General features: G+C 41.2%; 1 protein-coding gene across 1 annotated transcript in view; it reads left to right on the forward strand.

The window, feature by feature from the left end:
• The first annotated feature begins 3806 nt into the window (after positions 1–3806).
• Positions 3807–15616, forward strand: part of LOC127195726 (solute carrier family 5 member 4-like) — a 49861-nt gene continuing 38051 nt past the window's right edge. Inside the window, exons 1-4 of the mRNA XM_051153260.1 lie at positions 3807–3971; positions 4610–4681; positions 7626–7730; positions 8994–9053. Of these exons, the coding sequence (XP_051009217.1) occupies positions 3837–3971; positions 4610–4681; positions 7626–7730; positions 8994–9053 (372 nt within the window). The 5' untranslated portion in view covers positions 3807–3836. The remainder of the gene's footprint in view (positions 3972–4609; positions 4682–7625; positions 7731–8993; positions 9054–15616) is intronic.

Genomic DNA, 15616 nt, shown 5'->3' on the forward strand with positions numbered 1-15616 from the left:
TTCTAGATAGACTTGACATCTGAGGTGACTCTTAAATATTTGAGACACGGTGACACATGAAAGAAGACACAAACAAAGCAAACAAAACCAAAAAAACAAAAGACAAACAACAACAACAACAAAAACTTAGAAGGCAATTTCATCTTGCAAATAGGGTGTACCAGAACTCAAACCAGGCAAGTGACGTGCTTAGCCGAGATGGTCTTTTACGTTCATCTCTGATGTAGGCGGTGGCTGCATTTCAATCCATTGGTCGGAGCTCGACTTCACAGTCTGACACTATTGGCTAATTGGTGTAACCAGGGGAGGGGAGGTTCAATAAATATGGCTCTTCTTGGGCTAACCATAAAATAAATGTGTGTGTATATATATAAAATTTAATGTTTATATATGCTGTTATATAGTAAACATTGAATTATATATGTATATATGCATATGCATATATATCCTCAAAAATGTCAGGCTTTTACTATTAGGGACATTTTGGATTCTTCCCCATACAGTTCCCTTGGTCAAGAAGTCTGTGTCCAGCCTTATGGAGGCCTTGGTGGAGACAAAGTAGCTGCCCATGCGATGATGCTATGAAAACAAAAGCCTGGTAGCCAGGACACTGCTCTTTGACCGTCAAAGAAGGGAATGTGCTGGGGCTTCTTGACCAGCAAAGGAAAAGAAAAGCAGAAAGCAGCCACACTGACTGAGCAATGTCCGCAAGCTTGACTCCATCTTTTCTGTAAGTCTTTGCCCCTTGTTTAGTGTGCCTTTCCATAGACCTGGTATATAGTCATAGTATATAGTCTATAGTATATAGTCTATAGTCATAGTATATAGTATATAGTCACAGTATATAGTATATAGTATATAGTCATAGTATATAGTGTATAGTCATAGTATATAGTATATGGTCACAGTATATAGTCTATAGTCATAGTATATAGTATATAGTATATAGTCATAGTATATAGTATTTAGTATATAGTCATAGTATATAGTATATAGTATATAGTCATAGTATATAGTATAGTGTATAGTATATAGTCATAGTATATAGTATATAGTGTATAGTATATAGTCATAGTATATAGTATATAGTATATGGTATATAGTCATAGTATATAGTGTATAGTATATAGTCATAGTATATAGTGTATAGTATATAGTATATAGTCATAGTATATAGTATATAGTCATAGTATATAGTATATGGTCACAGTATATAGTCTATAGTCATAGTATATAGTATATAGTGTATAGTATATAGTCATAGTATATAGTATATAGTGTATAGTAGTATATAGTCATAGTATATAGTGTATAGTATATAGTCATAGTATATTATATCGTGTATAGTATATAGTCTAGTATATAGTATATAGTATATAGTATATAGTCATAGTATATAGTGTATAGTATATAGTCATAGTATATAGTATATAGTATATAGTATATAGTCATAGTATATAGTGTATAGTATATAGTATATAGTATATGGTATATAGTCATAGTATATAGTGTATAGTATATAGTCATAGTATAGTGTATCTATTAGTATATAGTCATAGTATATAGTATAGTCATAGTATAGTATATGGTCACAGTATATAGTCTATAGTCATAGTATATTATATAGTGTATAGTATTAGTCATAGTATATAGTATATATATAGTCATAGTATATAGTGTTAGTATATAGTCATAGTATATAGTATATATGTTATAGTATATAGTCATAGTATATAGTATATAGTGTATAGTATATAGTCATAGTATATAGTATATAGTGTATAGTAATAGTCTAGTATATAGTATATAGTATATAGTATATAGTCATAGTATATAGTGTATAGTATAGTCATAGTATATAGTATATAGTATATAGTATATAGTCATAGTATATAGTGTATAGTATATAGTCATAGTATATAGTATATAGTATATAGTATATAGTCATAGTATATAGTGTATAGTATATAGTCATAGTATATAGTATATAGTGTATAGTATATAGTCATAGTATATAGTATATAGTGTATAGTATATAGTCATAGTATATAGTATATAGTATATAGTATATAGTCATAGTATATAGTGTATAGTATATAGTCATAGTATATAGTATATAGTATATAGTATATAGTCATAGTATATAGTGTATAGTATATAGTCATAGTATATAGTGTATAGTATATAGTCATAGTATATAGTATATAGTGTATAGTATATAGTCATAGTATATAGTATATAGTATATAGTATATAGTCATAGTATATAGTGTATAGTATATAGTCATAGTATATAGTATATAGTATATAGTATATAGTCATAGTATATAGTGTATAGTATATAGTATATAGTCATAGTATATAGTGTATAGTATATAGTCATAGTATATAGTATATAGTGTATAGTATATAGTCATAGTATATAGTATATAGTATATAGTCATAGTATATAGTGTATAGTATATAGTATATAGTCATAGTATATAGTATATAGTCATAGTATATAGTATATGGTCACAGTATATAGTCTATAGTCATAGTATATAGTATATAGTCACAGTATATAGTCTATAGTCATAGTCTATAGCATATAGTATCGCGGGACTTTCAGACCCCCCAGCGGTATAAATAATGACACAGAGGCTTTCTAATATTCTGAAGCTTAGCCTTTCAGCTTCCCAGCCAGCTATCCAGCTTAATGCAGTTAATCTCGGTACTACATCCTGCCACGTGGCTAGCTCTGTTACCTCTTTGCTCTTGTTCATGGCCGTCTACTCCAGAACTTCTGCCTTTGCCTTCTTCTCCCAGACTCCTCCTCACTGTCAGAAGTTCTGCCCTCCACTTTCTGCCCAGCTATTGGCCACCACATCTTTATTACAACCAGTAGGCAAGTGAGGAAGGACAAATATTTACAAGACCAGTGATGGACCATGGAAATAACAATACCAAGCTCTGGCTGGTACTTTGTTCTCTGCCCATTTAGCAATCAGCAATTGAATAGACAGAGACACACCTCCACACCACAGCTCAGTCTCAGCCAAGATGCTGTGTGAAACCTTGCTAGATTACCCAATAGCCCTCTCTTGCTCCACATCCAGGCTACCTTTAGAATCACACCTTGCAGCTTTAAAATAATCAATGAAATGATAAGTTACCATGTATGGGAGATGAAGTGGCAAAAAAAAAAAAAAAAAAATCACATTTAAAACGCCCTGTTGTACTTATTTTGTTCTTTTGAGCATGGGCCCTGCCCAATGTGCTAGCATAAATAAAAGCTGTTCCCTGTAGGAGCCTTCTTTTTTTTTAATCAGAATCCCACAATACCATGCTCTTGAACTATATATAAATTTCACTTAAATTATAAGTTCCTGAGAAACACTGGGCTTTGGAAACCTTGAAATACATAAAGAATTAACCTTATTTTCAGGAGGTAACTTTTTGCCATAGAGAATATTTACGTTTTATAAGGAGCCCTTTCTCAGTCCGTCCTCTGTTCCCTTCTGTCATCTCTTTGCATCTTCCTGTGACTTCCTTACGCTCTCCCTGGTCTGCCGCTGAACCTGTGCAGTCTTGACTGTGCTGTCTTTTCCATCCATGACCATTTTGCCCATTTGCACCCCTTTTCTGCCCATTATCACTCGCTCTTACATGCTACCAAGATCACTGACAGCTGAAGGGCCAAGGTCCCAATGCTTGGACACATAGGAGAGGTGTAAGGTCCATGTGTCCAAGATCATGCCTGATGTCGTGTTCCCTTTGCCCAAGGATTGATCATTAACCCAGTGCCCACATAAAGACAGAGTGATGCTTAGGGAGGGAACAGAACCTGCCAAAGCCATGGCTAGCACTTTAAGTCCTAGCTCGATGGCTCCGACTGAGGAGCCTCCTGTAGTGTCACAGCGCATTCAGAATGCTGCTGACATCTCTGTCATTGTCATCTACTTCATAGTGGTGCTCGCTGTGGGGCTGTGGGTATGTGGAAACCATATGGGCTTTCGGTGGGCACCAGGCTTGGGGGTCAGTGTCGTAGGGCAGAAGAGGGGTGTCGTGAGGGACTGAGACAACAATGGGTTCTTGCTAGTGTCATTGTCTTCCTATCTGAATCACTTTCTGGTGTGTGGTAGTGCCCAGTGGGCTCATTTTTGAGGCAGAATAATTATTATTTGACTACAGGGAGGACTGCGAACAGCAGACTGGCTCTGTTTGCATCTCTAGCACCTAGAATAAAGGGAGAAAAACATGTTATCTCATTTTCTTTAATTGTTTGAACTTCTAGCTTGGTGGGCTGGCCTCTTGCATCATTTGTGATCTCTTCATCTGTTTTCAGGACTGAACTCTGTGCTGCAAATTCTTACACAGCACAGCACACACAGCACAGCACAGCTCAGGTCATATACCATTCCCACAAGTGACAGGAAACAGCTGTTTTTCAGAGAGGACGACTTCTTAAAATCCTCCTAGTGCTCTAACTCTACTGAAAATGGTCCCTGCGACAGTCACTAGAGAGTGTGTGTCTCTGAGAGAGAACTCACTCCTGCCAGCGCCTGTCCATGTGTCTGGAGCTGTGACACACCAGCTGCTGTGGTCTGATGTCTCTCTTTCTTCCTCAGTCAATGGCGAAAAGCAACAGAGGCACTGTTGGAGGCTTCTTCCTGGCTGGTCGGGATGTGGCCTGGTGGCTGGTAAGTGGGCTGGAGATTTCTGAAGATGAACTAATTTATTCTTCCATGCATCCATGCATTCATCCATCCATCCTCTCTCTCTCTCTCTCTCTCTCTCTCTCTCTCTCTCTCTCTCTCTCTCTCTCTCTCTCTCTCTCTCTCTCTCTCTCTGCCCTGTTTACAAAGAGAGAATTAATAATTAATGATGTGCTGGTGGTTCCTTTCTGAAGTCCCAGAGTTCTTGTTTGTGGCTTATGAGAGAGAATTTGGAGTGTCACCAATTGAGAGGTTCGGCCTTGCCTTTAGGAACCCTCAGCTGAACTCCACTCATGTTACTTCCACAGTAGTGTCACCAAGAATTATTGGCCTTGGTTTCCTATGTGCTCTATACACTCCTCTCTCCTTCCCAACCGTGAGCTAACTCTGCCCTCTGCCAGGATGAGTCCAGGTAAGACCCTGGCCAGTCTAGTCCTGCCAGCTATTCCTGGTTAACGTTTTCCCTGGTTTTCCCAGACAGGGTTTCTCTGTGCAGCAACCAGGGCTGTTACACTTGCCCTATAGGCCAGGCTGCCTGCCTCTGCCTCCCGAGCCCTGTGACTAAAGGTGTGCTCAACCCCCACCCAGCTCCTGGTTACCCGTTATGTTGGATGCTGTCTCTGAGAGCATGCTGTGCCCCTGTGATGGCATTTGTGGCCATCCTCTTCAACTCTCGCTTTTTGGGCATTTTCCTTCCTGCGTTTCAATGTGTAACTATTTTTGGCTAGGATTCCATTGCAAGAGGCTGCGCCTTCCTCTCTGCCCCCAGAAGGTGTTAGAGTTGGATTCTGTGTGGGGTGGGTCCTCAAGAAATGACTCAATTAAAAATCTCCTTACTGATCCACGTAGGATGAAAGGAAATGAGGATTGGAAAATGATCTGGCTTGCTGAGCGTGCAAAATAGACTTTTGTTTTTGACATGGAGTCAGACATTGCCCTTCCCCAAGCATGCGAGTAGTAGGCAGCCCCAAAATTGCAAAGCAGCTCAATTTCACCCAACAGGCTGAACAGAAGAAACAATGCACCAAGGACTGAATGTGTGGGAGTAGATACAGCACTGCAGGGTCCTTGATACCAATTTTGCCGAACAAGGTGTGGTACTCAGCCATGGCCTTTCAGAAGACCACTCTTGGCACCCGAGGCTTAAGAAAAGCAGACAGTGGCACATAAAGGATGTCCTAGGTTGGGAGGTAGGAGAGGATTTCCTCATTCTGGAGTGTGAGGTCCTTGAGACTGGCTTAAGTCACGAAAATCTTTTGAGAGACTGGCAGTGGTCCAAAGACAGGCTTATTTAAAAGTATATTTGCAGAAACACCAAAGTACCCCCAAGGCAGTGTTCAATAAGCTTTTCCGGGAGGCAAAATTGCAAGCAAGACTGTCTAATCTTCGATAACACAATCCTGCTGTTGCATCACAAGAGTTGCCCATGGTCAATATGTTAAACCAAGGAACATGGTTGTCTTTCAGTAAAACTGTTTGTGGAAAAGAAATTACATTTATTTTCACTTTGCCCCAAATATCATCCTTCTTGAGGTTTTAAAACAATTTAGCCATTCGAAATTCGTAACAGCATCCTTGAATCTGGTGTGTTGATTGAGGGTTAGATTTGTCCTGTTGTCAGGCAACAGTGCATCCTCACCAGTGTACAAGTCACTGGAAAAACTAAACAGGGAAATCCTACCGTTAAATAATCCCGTAGCTCATGGCCCTACCCTCTCTCTCTGGAGCGGTCCACCCAAACAGCAGTTCCTCCAAAACAGATCACACACACAAGGACGCAAAGCAAGCCTTACCACAAACACTGAGGTGATTCAAAAGAACCATAGGGATTCCACAATCCGTAAAGTCTAAAAAGAAATGGATGAATTCTAGATAGATACACCCGCCCTCCCAAAGCTAAACCAAGACAAAGTTAATCAGTTAAGCAGACGTAAGATTGCTGAGGTCAGGTGTTAAATTAGTATGAAAAGAATTCAGGTCCTATGAAAATAAGCCATCAGTGGACTAATGCAGTCTTTAGGACTAGTCAAGTGGAAAAAAAAATATGTTTTAAAGAGGAGTTTTCTTAGCTCCATTGGTCTAGTAGTGGAATCATAGGCATGCACTGCTGTATTGGGCAGAGCAACATGTTTTTTGTTTTTGTTTTGTGAACTAGGGTCTTAGTGTATGGCAGAGGCTCTTACTTTACCCTCCGTTTGTTAAGTTTACACTCATGTGCTACCACATCCAGCATGCAAGGTAATTGTTTTGCATTGTGTATGTCTGTGGTATTGGTATGTGCATGGATGCATGTTTGTGTGTGTATGTGTGTTAAGTTGTGCAACTGTGTGGGTATACCCTCATGTGGGAGCCTAAAGTTGACATTCGATGTTTTCCTGGATCACTCTCCACTTCATTGATTTACACAAGGTCTTTCCCTGACTCTGGAGCTCATCTAGCTAAACCCAGCATGACCCTAAAGGACCCATTTTCTATCCTTGATTTCTGACATTACAGGTGGCTGACACAACTGCCTGGTTTACTGGGTTCTGAAGTTTTCTGGTTCTTAATAATGGTCCTCACCCTTGCATCCAGACCACTTTATCCACTGAGCCACCTTTCCAGTCCCTCAAGGCATTTTTAAAAAGGAAGCCATCAGAGGGTATTTTTCACTGAAATACAATGATATACCCTATGTAAACTGGTTTTCTTCTGCCTCAGATATTTTGTCTTTTTTGCAATAAAACAAAAGAATTCCTCCAGAATAACACACACACACACACACACACACACACACACACACACACACACACACACAATTTCAGCCCATGAGCTGAAGTTGGTGAAATCCTGTTCTAAGAAGTAATTTAAACATGGCGTCAACTCTGCTGTCAATAGCTCTACTTTGGATCTTTTAACTCCACCCACACTCTCTTCTCTTGCATTTCAGATGGGCGCCTCTCTCTTTGCCACTAACATTGGCAGTAACCACTTTGTGGCCATGGCTGGGACAGGAGCAGCTTCAGGAATTGCTGTTGTAGCAATACTATGGAATGTAAGTGCTGTCAAAGGATTTCCTCTGACCTAACATGCACTTTCACTTTTCCGTTGATTGATTGAACTCTCAATTTTCTCTCTTCTTCCTAGACCCTATATTTCTAGAAATCAACTATATAAAATACAAAATCAATGGTTTCCATCTTTGAGACATTTATATTCTGATAGAAGAAACAAACGAACTCAGTAGTGTAGAAAACACCGGGAGAAAATCGTGCATAGTGTCCTGAGGGATCCTTTGGGAGGAATCCCACACAGATAATAGAGGGGACTTGGCACATGCTACAGGAACTTGAGCTTATCTTTTCCGCACAATGTTTGTATGTGTACTGTGTGTGCATGCTGGTGAGGGGGAGGACACTAATGCAGAAGAAAGCCAGACCACGGTCAAAGTTTAGACAGACCATCCCCGAGTGGACTTAGGAATGACTGAGAGTCATCATAAACACCTTCGCTCTTCCCTTGATACATATTTCTTTTAATTTGACGCTGGTAACAGGAAAGCCTCCAATATACACCCGGCCTCCAGATGCGCCCTTTGGCCAGTGTTTGGTTCTGATAGTACCGTAAACTTTGCCTCTAGAGTCACGTTCCATTGGCCCTCTTGGATGCAACTTTCAGGCTGAAGCTCAGCTGTCCTCCTTTAGACTGTGACACTGTGCTTGTCTAATCTGCACAAGGTGTGGTTTCCACCTCTGTATGACAAGGAAAACTGGTTAGAGTCGCTGGCTCACTGGGTTGCTGAGGAAATATGGTTACACCTGTCAAGAACCCACAAGCACAAGTTAAGATTGGTTATGTCTTTGCTGATGTTTTCTCTGGGGAGATATGATTAGCACCAAGAATCTCCAAATAGCTTGGGATGCCCTTCTGATTGCTTTACCTATTCAAGAATATCATGCTCACAGCCTGCCATCCAAGGGCAACACTTTGTCATAAACATTTTATGCTTTTTCAGTGGCCCAAGTATGCCCCACTCTGCCATGTTGTCTGATCATTTTCCACCTCAGACCTTGGGTCACGTCCTATGTCTCAGAAAGTGTTAGCTTCTGAATCATAAACAGGGAGGAAAGGAAGGACAGTTGTCCAAAGATCGTAACTGTTTCAGTGGGACAAGATTTAATAAAAATAGTTATTTTGGTTTGTCTTGGTTACTTGGCTGGTTTTTGCTTTTTGTTTTTTGCTATTTTTCTACTCTATGGCCTGCATCTCACAAGCAGTGCCTCCTCAACTCTAACATTCTCGTCTTGGTTTCTTATAGGCCATGTTTATGGTGCTGCTTCTTGGGTGGGTGTTTGTCCCCATCTACATCAAGGCAGGGGTGAGTATTCACAGACCTACAAGTGGGTCTTCCAGAAGGAATCTCCAGTACGCTTCTCTTCGCTAACGTCTTTGTAGTGAAACTCAATACTCAACCTTCTTCGCATGGTCTACCGCTAAAAATGTATAGGTAGTGAAAATTCCATTCCTTTCCTGGGAAGTTCGGTACGGAATGTGGCCACAGGTGGGTGAGGACTGTACTGCTTTGTGGAATGGCCACTGTGGTTGTGTTTACCTGGTGTAGGACCTGAGTCGAGGACCACTGTGTGCTCTCAGGGGAGTTCATGAGAAGCAACCAACAATGACCTGGCATTATCCTGAGGGGCATCGCTCCTGTAGACAGGAAAAGTCAGACCCAAGAGTGCTAGAGAAAACATTCAGAAGCTAAACACCATGAGAGATTCTGCATTATCTGTAGGTCGGTTAAAATATAAAGAGCAGGAAGAGTGGCAGAAGATGGAGGTGGGTTTGCATGGGATGGGGTTCAATTCTGAAAGATCCTCATGCTGCCTCTGGGAAGTGGCAGAAAGCTAAAGTTCATGACCAGATTTGTTTTTAGGAACCTCTACTCAATCAACGGAGAGAAGAAAGAACTCGATTAAGTGGCCTCTGGGAGGCAACTTGACAGAGACATTACAAAATAAATCACAATCTCCTGGGGAGGAAGTTGATTGGAAGAGGGAGATCTTGCTGAGACAGAGACAATTGGATTCATGACAAATGAGAGTTATGAGTTGTAGTGAGAATTTGGTTTCTCTAAGAAGCACAGGAAGATTATATGATGTGCTTTTCTTTTGATCCAAGGTGTAAGGATCTGGGGCTGGTTTGCAGCAGCTGACTATGATTTGCCTCATTCTCTGGTGGGGGTGTGCTTTTGCCAAATGCAGATAGTGTGTGCCGTTTGGAATTCTGGGGACTTTGCGGAGGGTATATACAGGCTAGGGTCCCAAGAGGTTGGGGTGGGGAGGCTGGTTGTTGGTTGTTGGTTGGTTGCTATTGGTGGTGGTTTGTTAGGTAGTTATGTGCAAAGAATAAACAATAAGAAGAAATTCAATTAATATCTTGACAGCAAAGATCAAACTTGCCCCAAGGAACTTGATGCCCTCATCAGCAGGAAGCAGTCTAACGATAACGTCACCCCCTTTCTGACCCCTGATTTTATTTGGGGGTCTCTTTTTCTTTCCTCTCTATCCTTGTTTCTCTCTTATCTACCGTTAAGGGGTGAAGCATGGTGGGGGGAGATCAAGGGAGGGAAAGGGAAGAACCCACAAAGTAGCAAATCCGGCCCCAGTGGGCGGCATTAGGAACAGCTCAGAGGTGTGAGGCCTGATGGTCTGGAGCGAAGGAGCTGCCTTTAGTGGAGCTGGAAACTATAGAGAGGTGCTGATGTGTGAACAGGAAACGATAGAGAGGTGTTAATGTGTAAACAGGAAACGCAATGACTCACTCTGGAAATGGGTGTTCAGAGTGTGTATTAGTCAATTTTGTGTACCTATCTAAAGGTCAGAAACAGAGTACTTTCTAAAGAAAACAAGTTTATTTAGCTCACAGTCAGGGAGGTGAGACCAGATACTTCCTGGAACACTTTTCCTGCTGTTGCATCAAAATATGGGGAAGAAATGGAAAAATATAGTGATGAGCCAGAGAAGGAGTCAAGCGTGCTCCGTGCACTTGCTTTATAGATGCGAGTTTCTAAAGAACTCTCTCACTCTGTAAGAACAGCATAATCCACCTGCGGTGCTGGTGCTCCCAGTGCCAAACTGTCTTCCCACTTGGCCCCACCCTGCGTAGATGACCCAATCCCAACACCACTACGTGGGACACCAAATGGGAGCCTCATGAGACCTTTGGGAGACACATCACCCAAGTCATACAATTCTGTCCCTGGTCTCCAAAGAGAGTGCCTGCCTCATAGTATAAACACTCTCAGGCTGTGGTAATGGTTCCAAAGTCTGAGGTCATTCTAGAAGCAGCTCAAAAGTCCAAATCTGAAGTCTTATCTCACTATCAGAGAAATCTTAGCTGTGAGACTTAGAAACAAACGGCAAATACCAAAATTTATCTGCTGTCAAGACAAAGTGATGACACAAGTGTAAGATGAACATTTACATTTCAATATGGAGAAACAGGTTTACCTAAAGAGGCTGACATTTCCCATCGGGGAGAAAAAAAAAAAAAAAGTAGAAAAAAAAAATCCTCTCAGAACATTAAAGCTTTCTTTTCCAGATAGATTCATAGACTTTCATGTGTTTTATTCATTTCATTGTGTATTTATTTTTTAATTAATTTTTTTCACACAATATATTATTCTTTCCCCTCTCCTAGCCACTCTCAGATTGTCTTTACATTACTACATACCCTTCATGGGTTTTCCCTCTCTTTAAAAAGAAAAAGAAAGAAAAATACTAAAACAAACCAAAACAACACTAACAAAACCCAAACAAACAAAATCATGGAATCCGTGTTGTGTGTGCAGCTCCCTCTGAGCATGCGCGATATACCCAGTGATATCAACGAGAGAAAACCGATTCTTTCTTAGCAGTTGTCTGCTATAAATAACTTCTTGAGTAGCAGAGGGACTTTGTGCTCTCTTCCTTTTTTCTGTGCTGGGTGGTATCTGGATTGAACTTGTACAGGTTGTGCACACACTGTCACAGTCTCTGTGAGTTCGTTTGTCCCTTCGCCATGTTTGGCTGGAAACTGCTGTTTCTTTAGCGTGGTTCACCACTTATGGCTCTTATGCACTTTCTGTGTAGACCCGCATAGATCGCTGTCTTAGCTGGTATTCCATTGCTGTGAAGAGACACCATGACCAAGACAATTCTTGTCTTCTTTCTTTTTTCTTTTTTTTTTTCCAAGACAGGGTCACTCTGTGTAGCCTTGGCTGCCTTGACTCACTTTGTAGACCAGGCTGGCCTTGAACTCACAGCGATCCGCCTGCCTCTGCCTCCCGAGTGCTGGATTAAAGGTGTGCACCACCACGCCTGGCTGACCAAGACAATTCTTACAAAGGAATGCATTTCATTGAAGCCTGGCTCACAGTTTCAGAGGTTTAGACCAGTATCATCACGGCAGGGAGCCTGGGTGGCAGGAAGCAGGCACATGTGGCGCTGAAGAAGCAGTCAACAGCTAAATCCTGGCTGACAGATTCTGGCCTTGACATGAGCTTTTGACACCTTAAAGCACACCTACAGTGACACTCCAACAAGGCCACACCTTCTAATCCGTTTATTTCTTTCAGATAGTGCCACCTCCTGGTGACTAACCATTCAAATACATGAGCCTAAGAGGGCCATTTTTATTCAAACCACCACACTCACTGAGCTTTGAGGGGAAGGATGTGATAAAGACCTCCCATTTAGTGCTTAGTGCTACAAAATCATGGATCAATTCTGAATCTCTGTCCTAATTACCATCTACTACAAAAAGAAGCTTCTCTGATGATGGTTGACTGGTACACTGATCTATGGATATAGCATACGCCATTAGAATATATTTTCTTGTTTTGTTCATTCAGCAGACTAATAGTAGAAGGTTTTCCCCTATGATTCATGATCTATCTTGTCTCATCTTGGCATCATTAACAGTGTCATGTATGGCTCCAATCTCTTGGAACAGATTTTATTTATTTAAAAAATTGTTTTGAGATAAGGTTTCTCTGTGAAGCCTTGGCTATCCTGGACTTGCTTTGTAGACCAGGCTGGCCTTGAACTCACAGAGATCTGCTTGCCTGTGCCTTCCAAGTGCTGGGATTAAAGGTGTGTGCCACCGCGCCCAGTTTGGAACAGATTTTAAATCTAATCCAACAGTGGTTGGTTACTCTCATAGCATTTTTGCCGTTATTGCATCAATGGGTATATCTTGCAGAAAGATTGGTACTGCAGCTCACAGGGTTTGTAGGTGGGTGAGATTGGTATTTTTTTCTCTACTATTTTTTTTAAAAGCACAATAAATACTGCTCAGTAGGGGTGACTCTTCTAGTTGAGCACCACCTTTATTTCTTTTTAACGACGTACGTATGTGGTAACATGTGCAATAAGATCTTACCATTAGCTTGTGGAAGGTAACTAGTAGCATTGACAATAGCCTGTGATGTTTGGAGTGCGGTTTGGGCCCCACTGGCCAATAACATAAAAAGATACAATTTATTTCTGGTACTGAGGGTTTATTTGGTAGGATATGTGTCTAATTAGATCTTTGGTACACAAGGAAGGCAGTTCTAAGAGGAAAGTTTATAGGTTTAAATATTCTCTAATGTGAGTTGGGTGAGGTACTGATCTATCCTTTAGCAGAATAATATTATTAGGCTTTCCCCTAGGCCTGTTAACCTACCTAGTCATGTTCTTAGACCCTTTAGCACTGTCAGCTATGGATTCCATTTCATGGAGTGGCCTTAAATTTGATCACAAAGTGGTTGGTTACTCCCATAACCTTTTTGTCACTATTGCACCAGTATGTCTTGAAAGCTGGTTGCTCCTATAGGTCATAGGGCTTGTCTCCAGGTCATTTTGATGATTACCTTTCTCCTCCAGTAGCATGCTTTGCAGTGCCATGGATGCTAATCAGTAAGGGTGAAGGTTCTAGTTAGTCACTAGCTTGACTTCTCTTTGTTCAGTGACATAAATAACTGTTGTCTTCAGAAATCGGGCATACCATCAGGGTGTGGAAAATAACCAATAGCCTGTGGTATTTAGGGGACTAACACGGGGGCCCCTTTGCCAATGACTCAACAAGATGTAATTCATTCCTGGCACAATAGTGGCACTGGCTTCTGGAATATTGTCTTGGTTGTTCATGTTTGTGGGTTTTTGTTTGTTTTTGCGCTGGGATTTAGGCATCTGGAGTTATGCCAAGTATTTCTTGCCATGGATATATAGTCTTGTTTTTGTTGGGTGGGTATTTGATTTTTTTGGTTACCCTGATCTGACAGGTTACTGATCATCCGAATGATGCTTGGGTTTCCAGTCTTGAGACCACTCTGGCTGGATTTCAGGTCTCAGACTCTAACAGGACCCAGAGCTTTCATTTTGGTTAGAACCGTGAGTTCAGATTCTAGACAGTTCCAGATCAGTGAAGTGGGTGGTGGGGGTGAAAGTCAAGCAAGAAAGGCAAGGCGCCTCATGGGGGTGGGCAGCAGGGGCAGAACTAGGGGGTACCCTGGGTCAAGCCACAGATGTCAGTGAATCCCAAGGGAAGGGAGATGATCTGGGAGGATGGCTAAGGAGGGCACCAGAGAACCATGAGCATGCTGGATTCATTCCGTGTGTGGCGGAGGGTCGCAAGGGATGGACATGAGGAGGGTAGCAGTGGCTGGTCTAGGAGTACCATAGGGAGACCAGAATGGAGGAGGAAAAGGACAGCACATGCAAGGCCACCTGAGTCCAAACAAGTGTGGTGGCTGCAGAAGAGAGGGTTGGAAGACTGTAGGTCTGTGGTTGGTGGTGTGTCACAAAGGAATGCAAACACGGAGTCTTTGCTCCTGGAGAGCTGGCTTCGAGGATTTCTGCAGTGATTCCCTATCTTCTTTTTATTCGCATGGGCAGCAGCACATGACTCAGTGTTATCCACGCAAATCTTTACAGCCATCAGTGGTGATGCCACCATTTCCTCATTCTTTCCATGCTGGGCCTGCACATCTTGCTTATTTGTCTGTTCTATTTTCCTTTTGACAAGAGAGTTTTGTCTTCATCCCATGCCATTGTTGTGATACAAGATGATATATTTTATCTCAAGATTCAATACTAAAAGCCATAGGTATTTCTTCAGGTAGGCATTTCATACAATTCTTGTCTTTAAAAAAAAAAAAAAGATAATCAGGGTGTGTGTGTGTGTGTGTGTGTGTGAGAGAGAGAGAGAGAGAGAGAGAGAGAGAGAGAGAGAACACTAGCTAAGTGCTTAAGAGCACTGGCTGCTCTTTTAGAGGGCCCGGGTTCAATTCCCAGAGACTACATGGCAGCTCACCACTGTCCATAACTCCAGTTCCAGGGCATCTGCCACCCTCACACAGATATGCATGCAGCCAAAACGCCAATGCACATAAAATAAAAATAAATAAATCTTAAAAAGATAATCATGTGAATATTTACAGAGATAAATATTTGTAATCCATTCAATCAACAATTTGTTTACCCATGTTTGCAGTTCTTTGCTTACATGAAATATTGCTTTTAAATACACAACTAGTGGAAATAACACAGATTGTTTTTTTCTTTATCTGTATGGCATTTGGTGTCGTAGGCGCCTAATATCTACGTGCATTTAAACCCACACTGCAGATGAGCACGGTGATATATACCTAAAACTCCAGCTTTCAGAAAATGGAAGCAGGGAAATTGTAAGTTCAAGACCACCCTGGGCTACATTGTGATATGAGAGAGAGAGAGAGAGAGAGAGAGAGAGAGAGAGAGAGAGAGAGAGAGAGAGAGAGAGAGAGAATGTCACAGGATAAAAGGAGATTTTTAAAAAGTATTTTCCAAAAGTTACAATATCTAGTAAATGTTGGGATGGAATCCTGAATTGATCTGCCTCAGGTCCCCAAGATAAGTCCATCCTTGCAATTCTACC

This window comes from Acomys russatus, chromosome 11 (genome assembly GCF_903995435.1).
Source record: "Acomys russatus chromosome 11, mAcoRus1.1, whole genome shotgun sequence".
NCBI classification, from domain to species: Eukaryota; Metazoa; Chordata; class Mammalia; order Rodentia; family Muridae; genus Acomys; species Acomys russatus.